Raw genomic sequence first — 15,272 nt, forward strand, 5'->3', positions numbered from 1 at the left:
CACAAAAAATTCTTCTTCTTCTTGACTGGCATTCGCTGTCCAGGGTTACAGACAGGGGGCATTCCCATTGGGGATTGAACCCGGAACCTTCTCTCTCACAGGCCATATTTCATAGAATCTTAGAACTGAAGAGTTGGAAGAAGCCACAAGAGTCCTCTAGTCCAACCTCCTGCAATGCAGGAATCTTTTGCCCAACATGGGTTTTGAACCCACGACTGTTGAGATTAAGTGTCTCATGCTCTACCAAGGTGGTTGGGGCCGCACATCCGTCATCACAATGACCTGTAACTCACCTACTCCATGCGTAGTGGAGGGCAGGGAGGTATGCCTTGGCTAAGCAGACTCATGGGCCAAATGGGGAGGCCTGGTGGTCTAAGTTAGGCCCATGGACCAGAGGTTCCCCCCTCTTGGCTTAGTGTGTGGGGGTGTTTCGGGGGTTTATTTGCCACGTCCATTGCAACTCATCCCCTGCCCCCCACTCTATGCACGCAGGATATTCTGGAGTGGAAAACATCCCGCACTTTCTTTTACTGGAGGCTCCGGCGCCTTCTCCTTGAGGACCTGGTCAAGAAGAAAATCCATGATGCCAACCCAGAACTGACAGATGGTCAGATCCAAGCCATGCTGAGACGCTGGTTTGTGGAAGTTGAGGGTACGGTCAAGGTAAATATGAACACATACCTTTTTCTGGCTTATATCCACCCCACATTTGGAAGGTCTTCCCTTTACAGTCCTCCTTCATGGCTATAAAGTGAATGTGAAGGGTCAAAGCCTGGCAGATTCCTAGAAGCTGAGGTTGGGGTGATGGGGAGCTGTGTAGAATGTCTAGTGGTCTGCAGATGAGGGGAAATCTCCTTTCTCTGCCCCCTCACAGCTAACAAAGTCAGAATAAGTTACAGGTAGGTAGCCGTGTTGGTCTGCCATAGTCGAAACAAAATAGGAAATTCTTTCCAGTAGCACCTTAGAGACCAACTGAGTTTGTTCTTGGTATGAACAAACCAAGAACAATACCAAGAACAAACTCAGTTGGTCTCTAAGGTGCTACTGGAAAGAATTTCCTATTTTGTTTCAAAGTCAGAATAAGTTTATGCAAAATAGGCAGATTGAGTTAGGCAATGCGGTTTGCATCTGTTACAAGTTTGGGAGAGTTGTTTTGGTCTGTTTCCTATGCGATTTGGACACCTATTTACAATATCGTAACCAAATTCCTAAAATGAAGGAGCAGGTTTTTGTCTGCACCTAGATATCAATGGGTTTTGAATCAAGACGGCATGCTGAACCTTTCAAAAGTGAGCAGATTTGAACCACTGATTTTAAGAACACACTGATTTCTTTTTGGGGAGGGAGGTCCTTGAATTCCTGAGAAACACCAGGCACTTCCGCCAAGTAATTTGTACAAAGCAAAGAATTCACTTGGTCCACAAGGCAGAATTTGGTGGATTCAATCCAGGTTAGACCTCATTCTTCCCAAGAAACGTGTCTGGGATGCAGGCAGGGGTGGAGCACTCCCCAAACAAAAAGCTCTATTTCTCTTCACATAGAAAACAAAGATGTTGGGTGGGAGAGTTCTGTGGTAAACATCTTCAATCTGGTTTGTGCCCGATTTTGCCCAGCGAGTAGATTCTAAAGGTACAGAGGGATCTTCTATTGCAGTTCAGTTTTTCTGCCAAGAACCGACACATGAGATGCTTAGGAGTATTTTCCTTGAAGCGGTTGAATTTTTGGAGGCCTCACTCATCCTACTCTCCAGAGGAACTTCTGTCCTTATTCCTGCCTCTTTCCAAAAGGAACATCTTAGTGGTCCTTCTGTTTATTTTAACCTGCCAAAGAGAGCTTGTTGTGTTCACTTCTCTCTCCCCTCACATCACAAGCCTCATTCTGTTTTCAACCTTGGTTATATTTTATGCTGGACAGTCTCTACAGCTGCTGCTCCTTTATCACAGACGTGCTGTTACGCCCTTCCTGTTCTGTGACTTGAAGGGCAGTTGGGATACATAGATTCCTATCTCCTCTCAAGTGCTCTGGGGCGCTGGAAGAGAAAAATATATTTGGGGACACACACACACACACACACACACACACACAACCTCTGGAGGGCTCCAAGCTTTTGAAGGTAGCGTCTGAGCATATTTCTTTTTTAAGCAAAAAAAGAGAAAAAAAGCCAGGCATCTAGTTAGCTAATACATTACACCAATCAAGGAGAGTTATCTTAAGCCACAATTAATCTGCTCCCTGGCATATGTTGATAGGAGAGCATCATGCTGTTTCTTAATTAAAGGCAAACGGATTAAAAATGATTAATAAGAGTATTAAACATTCGCCTAAACTAAAAGTGTTGGGATTCTCGCGCAAATCCTGGCTTTACCCAGGGTCTGCAAAGTGGCAGGCATTTGCAGTGTGGGTAGTAGGTGGCGGTGGTGGGATGGGATGGGAAATGGTGGGAGAGGGAGGGGGGAATTTCTCCCTCATTGGCTTGTGAACACCTTGATTTGTATGCGGGGGAGCACCGCTGTTGCGTCTGGGGGTCGGAGCAGCCGGCTGTGGCTGCGGGTTTAAAATAAGAATAATTGCAAATAATGTGGCAACCGTCGCAATTTTATTATTTTCTGCCATCGCAGAATTTTAATAGATTTCGTCAGGAGACTCCTGAACAAGAAGTTTACACCTTAGGTTAAAATGTTGCCTCCCAATTTAATTGATTAGTGGAGCTGAGGTTACACGGATGTATCCATGCCCTCACCTTTCCGTCTGCCAAATTCAATTGGGGGGTGGGAGAAACTTGAGGTTGGGTCGTTCACACAAGCAGATAGTTTGCCTTCTTGAGATGGAAAACTATAGCTCTTTCTCATAGAAGACCGCAAGCAACTGAAACAAGCAACGTTCTGCAGAATACGTTTGAAGGATGCATCAAAATCAGTGCCAACCCAATCCTTTAAATCTCAGGCTTCCATAATACTGATTGGGTTTGAACTTGTATGTTTTTGCAGCTCTTGTGGTAATGTTCTAGATTCCTAAAATGCAACCTTCTAATAATTGACAGTAGCTTTAGTTAGTTCCAAGTATAATATGTGTCTCAAAAATGAGAAAAGGTCCTTACTAATATTTGCTTTTTACAGGTAATATGCAAATTTACTTTAATATAGGTCAGCTGATAATTCACCAATCACCACAAAATTAGTTGGTTGTCAGACCCTATTATAATTGATTTATGCAATATTTTCAAATGTGGAACATGTTTGGTAATCTGTGTTACCTTTTAAAAAATTATTTACACTTAACCTGCTTGCTTTTGCACTATCAAGCCACTCAAGGTGGCTCATAGCCAGCAGGTAAAAAAAGCACAATATTGTAAAGCAGTATAAAATAACGGGGCTGAGTCAAAATAGAGCAGGGCCTTTTTTGCAAGCATTTTTAACCTGTGCAAAAAAAATAAGGTAACACACAGAGACACCCTTGGCATTTTGGGGAGGTGGTTACAAACAGGGGTGAACGTGAAGCTGCTTCCCCAATTTCCATTCAGATGGCAGCAGCATCTACCCCCTTCCCTTTAACCTTGTTAAGCCTGTGGTTATGCTTCATACTCCATAACAGGCATAGGCAAATTCGGCCTTCCAGATGTTTTGGGACTACAACTCCCATCATCCCTGACCACTGGTCCTGTTAGCTAGGGATGATGCCTGCTCTATAAGCCTGTGCTGATGGTCTGGTAGACAGCATCTGCCTTGCATGCATGCATAAGGTCCTAGGCTCATTCCCCATCATCTCCTGGTAGGGCTTGGAGAAACTCCTGCCTGAAACTCAGGGAAGCTGCTGCCAGCCAGTGTAGACAACACTGAGATAGATGGACCAATGATCAGACCCAGTGTAAGGCAGCTTCCTCTGTTCGTCATACTCCATCCCTCTCCCCGACACTGCTCTGGGCGCTGGTGCCACCGCTGAAAAGGTCCTGTCCTTAGGGCAGGAATGGGGGGAAACGACTGGCCCTCCAGGAGAGTCAGTGTGGCACAGTGGTTAGAGTGATTGATTGGGACCTGGGAGTCCAGGGTTCAAATCCCCACTCAGCCCATGAGGCTCACTGGGTGACCTTGGAGTCAGTCATTCACTCTTGGCCTAACCTACCACTCAGGGTTGTTGTGAGGATGAAATGGGGAAGAGAAATATGTACGCCACTTTGAGCTCCTTGGAGGAAAGATTGGATCTAAGTGCCATGAGTAGATGTAGCTGGACTCCAGATCGCATCAGCCCCAGCCCAAAGGGACAGGGGTGAGGAGCTGTAGTCAGGCAACATCTGGGTGCCACATTGCCTTGGGGGGTAAATCCGTTGCCTGTAGGGTTGGCCCCCAGAACATTGCTGGTGGTGATAATGTTGTGTGTGAGAATGCCCTTCCTAAACTCACTGAGTGAGTGGCTGTAGGTGAACAGGAAGAGAGAGAAATTTTGTATGTGCTCTGTGCCAGCCTTGTGGCCAGCTGAGCTTTTCAGAGCCAGAGGAATTTTCCAGGATCAGTGCAGTATTTAAATCATGACCTTCCCAGGGAATGCTGTTCAAGAGCCAGGCCTTGAGCCTCCAAATTAGCCTTCCTAATAAGCCTGCCAGAGGGTCACCCATTGTTCCTAGTTAGGGGAAGCTGAGGCTGAGAGATGATTTTAATTCAACCTGCCATGTTAGCACTTGGTGCCAAGGCTCTCTCCACAGCTTGTTAGGAAAAGCACCCTCAGTTGTCAGCGCCTTGCTTGTAATTTTGGGAGCTGTGAAAATGAAGGATCTCTCCATCTCTCCCTCAATATAAATACTGCTTTTGGTCCAAGAAGCACCCCGGCCAGCCATGTATTCGTGCCATGAGGTTTCATCATATATTTAGAGCGATTGTACCCACCAGAAAAGAGGCTTGCACATAATTAAAGCCAAGATAGTTCCCTGCCTGCAAGGGACGCAGGTGGCGCTGTGGGTTAAACCACAGAGCCTAGGGCTTGCCGATCAGAAGGTCAGCGGTTCGAATCCCTGCCACGGGGTGAGCTCCTATTGCTCGGTCCCTGCTCCTGCCAACCTAGCAGTTCGAAAGCACAAATTGCAAGTAGATAAATAGGTACCCCTCTGGCAGGAAGGTAAACAGCGTTTCTGTGTGCTGCTCTGCTTAGTCATGCTGGCCACATGACCCGGAAGCTGTATGCCGGCTCCCTCAGCCAGTAAAGCAAGATGAGCGCCACAACCCCAGAGTCGCCCATGACTTGACGGTCAGGGTTCCCTTTACCTTTTTTTAGTTCCCTGCCTGCAGGCTTACAATCTAAAAGTCATGACACAAAAGGAAAAGGGGACAGGGAGGGAGGAGCAGGCACCAATTCTTAATGTTAGCAGTTCTTAGTTACCACTGTCCAGCCATTATTACATGAATTTTCTAAAGCAGCAGCTTTGCAAGAGATCAGGCAAAAAATTATTTAAATGGAGAACCTGGGATCGCTCATGTGCTGAGCATTTACTTAACCACTCAACTGTGGCTTCTCTCTCTCTTTCCCCCTCTCTTTTTAATGATGCTTCCAACCATCATAGCAGAGAAATGTTTCAATAGCAATCTAATACTGAAACAAAGCAAGGGGTCTGCTCTAAAAAACTTCAATGCATTCCTTGCCCCCACCCCAAACTTGGATTTGTTTTTTGAGATCCATATGTAAAAGCTTTTCCCTTTTATATAATGGATAATTTATTTTTCTATTTTTGCAGTGTACAATGCATTTGCAACTTGTGGGCCATACTGTCGTTGGACTCCTGAGAATTTCTGTTGCTTATTTATTTAAAAAAAAAAAGAATGCAGAATAGAACCCTCATGGCCATATTAATTTGTTTTAAATCTGCCAAATACAAGACGTCTGATGAGGAAAAACCCAAGTTCGTTATGGTTGGGCTGGGCCTTTTTTTCTTTTTTAGCTGTATGCTTGAGGATGACAGGGGCAGGGGGGAAATTATTTTACTCGGTACGTTTCCTGATAGCCAAGGAATTAAGAGCTAAATTTGTAACTCGGCTCCTAATGCTCTTTACGTTTTGTTACGGCTTCTAGCTAAGCAACTAAAACCATTACACACAACCTGGGGTGGTGGTATAATCCCAGCCGCTGTAGCATTTGGCATACACCATATGAAAGCATGTGGCTAAAGTGGTCGTCCTTGTGGTCCCCCCCCCCATTTTTTCTCTTTGCCTTTTGGCTGCGATTCGCAAGTGAAGAAGAGCAGGACTCTTAAGGCTCATTTTGACGCATCCCCATGGCCAAAAGGGTGCTTCTCTGGGAGTGAGGCTCAAGCCTGTGTGAGGGTTCCCCCCCCCCCCACGTTTGCCTGCCTCTTGGCCATGGGCTTGCCCCTCCAAGGAGTGCGCCAGCTGTTTGCAGCCCTTAAGCCGCCAAGATACTTCATCTCTGATTTTTTTTGACACGACCGCCTATTAAATCATGATGCGGAATTCATTGTCATTCCGACTTTGACTTGGTTAGCGATATAACTGAGAAGGATAGTGCACCTTTAAATGATGAGCTTTTGTGTTTAATTACCCAAATAAAATGACATAAATATGAATGAGCGCTAATGGTGGTACTTGGGTTTTTTTTTTTCCTCCTCCGGAAACCATTAACGATTCTTAAATGATTTGTAAAGAAAATGAGAGGCAGAGGGAAGCTAGGAGAGAAGGCTATTAGGCTTCTAACACACTCCTGAATGATTATGTAGTCAACTACCTAGCAAATACTGAGCTAAATGATCTTGCCTCCTCCCTTCATCAAAAAAAAAAAATATTTTTAAAAAATTGCTGCTGACGTTTGTCATGGTTGACCTCTCTTGTAATCTTCATTGCTTCTAAAATAGGGGGTTAGGTTTCCTTGACTGGTTTTACAAGCAGGAGGCACAGAATTCTATTTCATTGTTTTTCTTAAAAATTTTTTAAAAAATCCCCATTTCTTGCTTGTTTGCAGTACTAATGAGGACTAGTAACTTGCTTACCATAAAGCTGCATTTGGGAGGGCAAAGCAGAAATGACTGGATATTGCTGCTTTTGTATAGTTGAAGCTACATACGAGGCTTCTTAACTTTCCCTACATGAGTGACATTAATTTTTCAAGCTGGCATACTGGTGGGGCTGTGGTGCCCATCCTCAGAGGCGGCAGCCTGTTGTGTCTCTGCATGATTATGTGCTCTGTTCCTCCTTCCAACCAGCCTCCCCTGAGAGCAGATAATTTTGCTGCATCGGTCACTTCCAATAGAAAGAGGCATCCCTCTGAGGAGGCCTGTGCATAACAGGGACTCATGCAGAAATAGAGGATAAGCCCAGCAGAGAAATGCTTGTCCTCAGACTAGCTCACCTTCCATCGCTTTCTGTGGGGCTGCTGCATGATGGAGGGTTTTTTTGTGGAACTGGCACTGCTCACACACCTCCTCCATACCATCCGCACAATGTCTCAAAATGCCAGCCTGTAACTTCTTTGACATTCCATCTGGATTTTCTCTTACTGCTGAAAATCCATTAAGAATAACGAACCTGTTATAGATCTGTGATTGTGCCTAGTGTGGAAGCTCATTAGCACATTTTTGGGTGGTTTGTCACGTGTGAGAGAAGACATTTCTGTATTGCTACAGCCTTACTTCCCTGGGTATGACTTGGGCGTTTTGTTTCTGGCGCCCCCAACACTAAACCTTTTCCTGTTTCCACTAATTTTTGCAGGCAGCAAATCTACCACTGAGCTGCAGCTTTTCCTTCTGGTCAGTGATAGCCAAAGTGGTGCTCTTCAACATTTTTTCAACTCCAGCTCCCATCGTCCTCAGCCACCAATCAGGGATGATGGGTGTTGTAGTCCAGCCACCTTGGCTACCCCAGCTCTGATTCATGCTAAGTGGTTCTTGCATGCCTAATTAGATGTGGGTGGAGAGCAGCAGGCAGGGACAGAAACCTAGGAAGCTGCCTTACACCAAGGCGGGCCACTGGTCCATCTAGCTCAGTACTGTGTACACTGACTGGCAGCAGTTCTTCAGGGTTTCTGGAAGGAGTCTTTCTCAGCTATACCTGAAAATGCTATTGGGGATTGAAACTGAGGCCTTATGCATGCAAAGCATGCCTGGTACCGCTGAGCCACAGTCTTTGTCCTGAAAAGAAAGCAAGATTCTAGTCCTCTTGATTCTAAACATAGTGTTGTTTAAGCCTATCTAAGGAAGCTGCCTTGTTAGCGTATAGTGTATGAAGTTAACTTTAGTCAAATGAATTTTTCCTTGGAGCACACATTTAGTTGAAAGATACTCAGCCTGAGACTTGGTAAAAAAATAAAATAAGGTTAGGTATATTAAAGGAAGTATTGTATTATTGACAGGAAAGTGTTCTGTAGTCTTAGCTGGAGGAAAAAAGAAGCCATTCTTGCCCCTTGGTTCTCAGTAGATACATCCAAGATGCCCATGTCCCTTGATGTCCAGGAAACACGTGAGGAAGAAGAGGAATTCACAAACAGGATGCAACTTAAGATGTGCCAATCTAAGCATCAAAGGATAGAGATACGTTAGCGGTACAGGGATAGGCTAGGAATTGGGAGGTCCCTTACTCTGTCTGTCTAAAACTTCCGACGAGGCTGATGATCCATCTAGCTCAGGATTGTCCAAACTGACTGCGGCAGTAGGGTGTGCAGCTTAATTTTTTTCAAATTTGTTTAGCAAGGGATCTTAAAAATATGTCTTTGGGTGTGAGGAATTCAAATCTATTAATGTTGTAATTGGACAATGTTTAAGCTTGGCAAGTCTATGTTTTATGAAAAAGCACATCAAGTGCTTTTGAAAAACTGAAGAATTTTAATTCTACCTTCTGAAAATGTCAGGTACTGCTAAATAATAATGATGATAATGATGGTGATTATTTATTATATGTATACCATGTATACTCCTAGGTCTCAGGGCGGTTCACAACATAAAGTTACAATATAAAAAGAACAAAAAGTACATAGTAAAAATAATTAAAACAGTTAACAGTACTAATACAAACTAATAAAAAATACATTCCCCAACAAAAGCCCCTAAACAGTACCCCAGCCCACAAATACATAATACATATTAAGATATAACATTTAAAAATAATTTAAAAGAACCCCATCCCCTAAATAAAACAACACACACCCAGGTTAAAAGCCCACCCCTGTAACTACCTTTCACAACATACTTGCAGAAACAAAAACAAAAAACATGGACTCGTTGGCAGGATTTAAATAAACATTTACAACTTTATTTACAGAGAACAAGAAATATAATTAGTGATAACTGAACATTGTGCATAAACAGCAGAATGCAACATTTGGTGTAATAAACCAGAAATGGAAGTTGGGGGAGGTCAATAGGGAGGGGGAAATTAGAAAATGGATGTTAAATAATGATACTGAGTATTTGTTATGAGAAAAGAAAATCAATAAAAATTATTTTAATAAAAACAAAACCCCATCCCAGTTAAAACCATAATTTTAGCACAAGGAGGCTAGCCCATGCCCTCATTCCACACCCCCAAAGTGTATTAATTACTAGTCAAAATATCTATTGAGCTTATACTAATAATAATATATAACTGCTTGGCGGTCATTTTTAATGATTCTATGCAATTTTACACACATTTTACTTAACAAGCTAAATGAAATTCTATCAATGCAACCAAAATACGTTCTGAATTCCCAAGTCATGTTTTTGAATTTGGAATTTGAAAGCTGGAAAATCCATCACGCCCAACTGTGGCAGCTCTCTCCTGTTTCAGGCAGGGGTGTCTTTCTCAGCCCTGCCTGGGGGATGCCACAGATGGAATCTGGGACTTTTGGCAGGCGCTCCACCCCCAAGCTGGTCTGCAGACCCCCTTTATTGCCATTGACTTGGGCCAGTTAAGCAAACAAGGCCTGTTTTCTCCCCTCTTGGCAGGCGTACTTGTGGGATAACAACAAAGACCTGGTGGAGTGGCTGGAGAAGCAGCTGACCGAGGAAGATGGTGCCCGCTCGGTGGTGGATGAAAACATCAAATACATCTCTCGGGACTACATCCTCAAGCAGATACGGAGGTAAGGGGGCAACTGGAAAGGGGACATTGGCAGGCTCTGTAGGAGAGCCCCACATTCTGTACAAATGGCCTGGTTCACACACCACAGTAAGCCAAACTCTGGTTTACTGCAGGGATGGGGAACCTTTTTGAGTCTGAGGGCCATGTTCCCTTCTGGTCAACCTTTCATCAGCGTTGGGTGGGGGCAGATGCAAAAAGCTTGCAGAGCAATTGACACAAAACGTCGTAGAGTGAGCTAGTTTCTACACACGCTCCTCTCTTCTCTCCCATCCATGCAATTGGGAGGCATCATCAGGGCAAACAAAACCAAGCAGGGTTCAGAATCAGGGCCAGCGAGAATTTGCCCCCCCCCCCCAGGCGTGAGATTTACCAGGGGTGTGCAGGGAACTTCTAGCAGTTTTGCTGCTCCCTCTCGTCAAGCTGCTTAGCGTGGTCCAAAACCAGGCTTGTGGTTAAGCTCCTCGCTAACCACAATTGTAGCCGAGGGAGAAAGACCCATGCAGAACAAGGCTGTGAGTCCCAGTAAGCCATAGTAATAATAATAATAATAATGTTTATTATTTATACCCTACCCATCTGGCTGGGTTTCCCCAGCCACTCTGGGCGGCTCCCAACAAAATATTAAAAACACAATAAAAACTTCCCTAAACAGGGTTGCCTTCAGATAGTTGTCTATTTCCTTGACATCTGATGGGAGGGCGTCCCACAGGGTGGGCGTCACTACTGAGAAGGCCTTCTGCCTGGTTCCCTGTAACCTCACTTCTTGCAGGACCTTTGGAGGACCTCAGTGTCCGGGCTGAACAATGGGTTATAATTCCCAAGCACACCTGGCAAATGTGGGATCTTTCCAGTGTCGTTCTGATACTCTAACAGCAAGCAGGCCTTGTATCTTATCATACATGAAAATCCTGCAGGCAAACATTTGGGCATTTTGGATCAATATGTGACCCCCCCAAAGCATCCTGGCCTTCCTAAGATTTCTTGCCTCCCTTACCACCTTTGCTAGCCAGTCTTACTGACACCCCACAGCCCCAACATCAGTGTAAGGATTCCTTCTTCTCAAGGAAAACAGGAACTTTTTTAAATCATTCATCAAGCCAGCTATCTCAGTAGGAACTTGTGAAACTGCCTTATATAGATTTGTCCACATAGCTCAGTACTACACTTGACAGGCAGCGGCACTCCAAGTTTTCCTGCTGGATTCGGCCTCCAGTAGCCCTATCTGGAGATGCCATTGTAGCTTGGACCTGGGACTGCCTGCCTGCAAAACAGATGCTCTTGCCCCTGAGCTGCAGCCCGTTCTTTCCGTACCGAATGCTCTCTCCCCAGGGAGGCCTGCCTGGCACCAGACTTGCCCTCGTTTCAGCACCAGGCAAAGAGCTTTTTGTTTTAGTGCCAAGTGATAATACTGTTGAATCTATTATTTTATCACTTTTTGTTTGTTTGTGTGTTTGTATAAAGTTTGTAAATTGCTTTGGGGGCTTTTTTTAAAAGTGTGAAACAATGTACAAATTGAAGAAATCTAACCTAACATTCCCTTTAATCCCTCATCACATCTTAACACACTACCCAGCTGAGCCACTTGGGCCAGCAAGACTTTGTTGTGGTTTTTTAATGTTTAAAAAATGCAACGTTTTGAGTTTCCCGAGGTGACTTACAATTTAAAGGCTAACTAGAAAAAAAAACTTATTTATGTATTTCATTCCATTTATGAGTTGCTTCCCATAAAATATCTTGGAGCCTTTCACATTTAAAAAAAATCACTATCCTCATCAACAACAGCTTAAAAACCATTCTATCTACACAGTTACAAATACAATACAGACAGACTGGGATAAAGAGCTCCACTTAAAAGGCTGGCTGAAAACTTGTAAACAATATTGTAATCAATAACCTGGGAGGAAGAACGAGAGGTGGCTGCTTCGTGGCAAGGAGCAGTCCCCACAAACCATCAGCAGGAAGACACACCAATACAAAAATATACTTGTAATGTGCTGCAAAAGCATTTTAAAAAGGATGGTGACCAATATTATTATTTACGGAACAACTGGTTATAGATCCATTTAGAGGAGTAAGTCTTTTTCAACTGATTGGGGCTGAGTCCTCGGGAAAGGTTTGGTAAACTCTCATCCTTGGGGAATGTGCCCAAATAATCCCTCTTGTGCCTCAGCAGTTGATGAGAATTCTTAGCTGAGCAGTTTTCTTTTGAGAGGCTCTTCTCCAAGATGCAGGTTAGGATCATCTTTGCATCACTGGGGTATGTTGCAACTGTAATTTCATATTTGTGGGTCTTCTTGCCGATGGTGGTAGGGACCCTTATTGTCCTGTGGGGTCCAAGGAATTGTCTTCACCACCATGTGCAGCTTCTCAAACCGCTCAATATATGACCTGCCTCTTCCCTCCCTCCTTCTCATCCTAGTTTGGTGCAGGCCAACCCGGAGGTCGCCATGGATTCCATCGTCCACATGACCCAGCATATATCATCGACGCAGCGAGCCGAGATCGTGCGCATTCTCTCCACCATGGACGCGCCTGCTTCAACGTAAGGCAGCAAAGGCTGGAGGGAATAGGTGCCCTGCCATTTTGCTCCTGCTTTCAACCATGTACCTTGGCTCCCGGCAGGGTAAATGCTGGGAAAGGACTTCTTAATTATTATCTTCTTTTTTTGTGTCTTTTTAAAAACCAGACTTGAATTTCAGAGTAGTCATGCGAGACTTCAGGAATACAGGCTCCCCCGACAAACATAACTTATGGGTGTCGTACAGTAGTCCCTATTTATTTAACAAAGTGTAAACTGGACTTGCGTCTCACAGTCACTGTTGTGACTTCCATTGAGATCATGAAAGGTACCCTGGTACCATGAGGTCTTAAGGGGGGGGGGTGACCACAGGGGCCTTCAACAGAAACACCCTACCCCACCCCAAGCTTTTCATCTCGTGTATACTTTTGTCCATTGTGTTTGTTACTTGACTTCTCCCAACCTTCCAAACCCAAAAGATCCAGTGTTTGTCAGTCGTATTAGGCAGTGTGGTGGTAGCGCCACCCCTAAAAGGGAGGCCCACAGCCCCTCTTGCTGCTTCTGTTCCAAGCTGGTTTAGACTCCTATCGTCTCTCTCTCCCTGCTGGTGGCGAGGTCATCCCCACTTCATGCACAAAGTTTAAATCATCACCTTTTTTTAGGTCATATTATTCTTTCTCTCTGTGCACGATTGATTGGCCATCAGATGTTTCATTTCTGCGTTCATGCAATAAACCTAGGAAAGCCAGTCTGCAGGGCAGAGAAGAAGCTCTGCAATGCTAAAATAGTCAGACAAGTGTTTAGAAGAGGCTCCAGCCTTTGAGGGGAGAGGTTTCCCTTCGTTCTATTGGACTTTGAAATCTGAAGGCCTTTCTGTTTCATATGAAAGCTATTTTGCAAGGCGTCTGGGGCACGATCCTGTCTGAAATCATTCTGCCTTTTGCAGCAGAACGAACAAGGGCCACCCCCAGCTATATATCCTTCGTCCACAAAGTGTAGCACAGGCTTCCCCAAGCACAGGCTGCCCTCAAGATGATTCTGATGACATCTCCCATCAGTCTCTGCATCACGTGGCTGTGCTACCTGAATTGAGCTGATCCGACAGCGTAACTTTCCTTACAGCCTGGCTCTACCATGAAGCTTTCATGGAGAACAGCGTCTTGGGATTCAGTAAGGAGCAGTCAACATGGCGCTGTTCAGATGTCCCTGGCCTCCACCTTCACATCAGCATTAAGACATCGTTCTTGGGTGTGATGGAAGGTATAGTTCAGCAACATGAAATGTGGGAGGGCACTGTGTTGGCCACCCCTGAAAGTAGGGAGCATGGACTTGAAGTTGTTCCTGCACAGTAAATCCCACAGGTGCCTATCCTTGCCTTCAATTCCTTAAATACTTTGCTGGCAATGTTGTTAATTTGTAGGCTAGAAATGGCACTTTGCTTCTGTAAATCAACACTTGCGGCCTTGGTGGGTGGTGGGCTGGCTGGTTGTCTTGTGCCAGAGTAGCTAACCTTGAACAGGTGGAGCAGAAAGGCAAAGTTGAGCATCTCCTGCCCCATTGGGGTATAGGACACCCTTTTGTGTTGTCTCTTAAGACAGGGGAAAGGTAGAAAAAAAAATGCAGCCTTGCAGGGGGTGGGAACTGGGCTGCATCCAAGCACTGCTGGCTGAGCAGCACTTTCACCAAGGAGCCAATTCAGGGGGAGCTATGCTAGTGCAATAGCAGGAATTCACATGCACACCTGTGGCCTTGCTTTTTTGGAGGGTCAGGTTGCCCACTGGCAGCAAGGGGATGGAGCAGAATACATATGCTACGCTTAGTCAGGCTTGCCCTCCCTACAGCCACCAGTCTCTGCTGGATCAGTCCAGTGGCTCATCTGGGCCAGCATCCTGTTCTTACAGTGGCCAAAGAGACGCCCCAATAGGAAGTCTGATGGCTAAAAAAGGGCACATGAACAGAGAGGTGCTTGCAACTGTAGGGACCAATGGCGCGCGCATATATATATAGGCAAGTAGGCTTCCAGCATTAACTGAGTCACCCCATCAACATTCAATAAAATAATACTTTGTGCAAAATCAGTTTTAAGAAATGCTGTGTTCTTTCCCCCTCATTGCAAGGAATTAAATTAATACACGTGTTCCAGCCAATTGCAAAAGGGGGTGGGGATCAAATTTTGTAAGGTGGGGACATGCTAGATATGGGTTCTCTTGGAAGCCCTGTGGCATGCCTCTTTGGGCAGATGCCTGGATCCGGGGGAAGCCAGCCCCAATCCAAAAAAGTCTGCAATCCCACTTACTTATGAGTAAGCCTCATTGAATTCAACATATTTCCCCCCACAAAAACCCTATCCTGCCCTTCTTCCCAAAAGAGCAGAGGGGGCAATCACCAAAGCATTAAAACAATTTTTAAAAAAACTATTAAAATAGCAAGTAATCTGAGACTTACTTCAGAACGAGTCCCGTTATAAGAAAGAGCTGGCTACCACAACCTCAAGTCCCACTGCTTTCAGTTAAAGAAGCTTGCATACCCGGAAATGAAAGGGGGGAGGTGGGCATGACCCAGAACCACATAGATGCACATCCAAGAGCCAAGGCTGACCACAGTGCCCTCTGCCAAGCAGACATCCAGAGTGGGTTGCCTTGTAATTAATGCAGAGCAGGGTCCTTAAGGCAGCTACAGGGTTATTGATAAACTATTGCTGTTCA

At 44.9% G+C, this 15,272-nt stretch overlaps 1 protein-coding gene across 7 annotated transcripts in view; it reads left to right on the forward strand.

The window, feature by feature from the left end:
* Positions 1 to 13,966, forward strand: part of ACACA (acetyl-CoA carboxylase alpha) — a 180,608-nt gene extending 166,642 nt beyond the window's left edge. For all 7 annotated transcript variants that reach the window (XM_033171920.1, XM_033171922.1, XM_033171921.1 and 4 more), the window contains 3 exons: positions 493 to 663; positions 9,914 to 10,050; positions 12,469 to 13,966. In XM_033171920.1, coding sequence (XP_033027811.1) covers positions 493 to 663; positions 9,914 to 10,050; positions 12,469 to 12,595 — 435 coding nt within the window. In that variant the 3' untranslated portion in view covers positions 12,596 to 13,966. The remainder of the gene's footprint in view (positions 1 to 492; positions 664 to 9,913; positions 10,051 to 12,468) is intronic.
* Positions 13,967 to 15,272: the final 1,306 nt, after the last annotated feature.

Source organism: Lacerta agilis, chromosome 15 (assembly GCF_009819535.1).
Source record: "Lacerta agilis isolate rLacAgi1 chromosome 15, rLacAgi1.pri, whole genome shotgun sequence".
Classification (NCBI taxonomy): Eukaryota; Metazoa; Chordata; class Lepidosauria; order Squamata; family Lacertidae; genus Lacerta; species Lacerta agilis.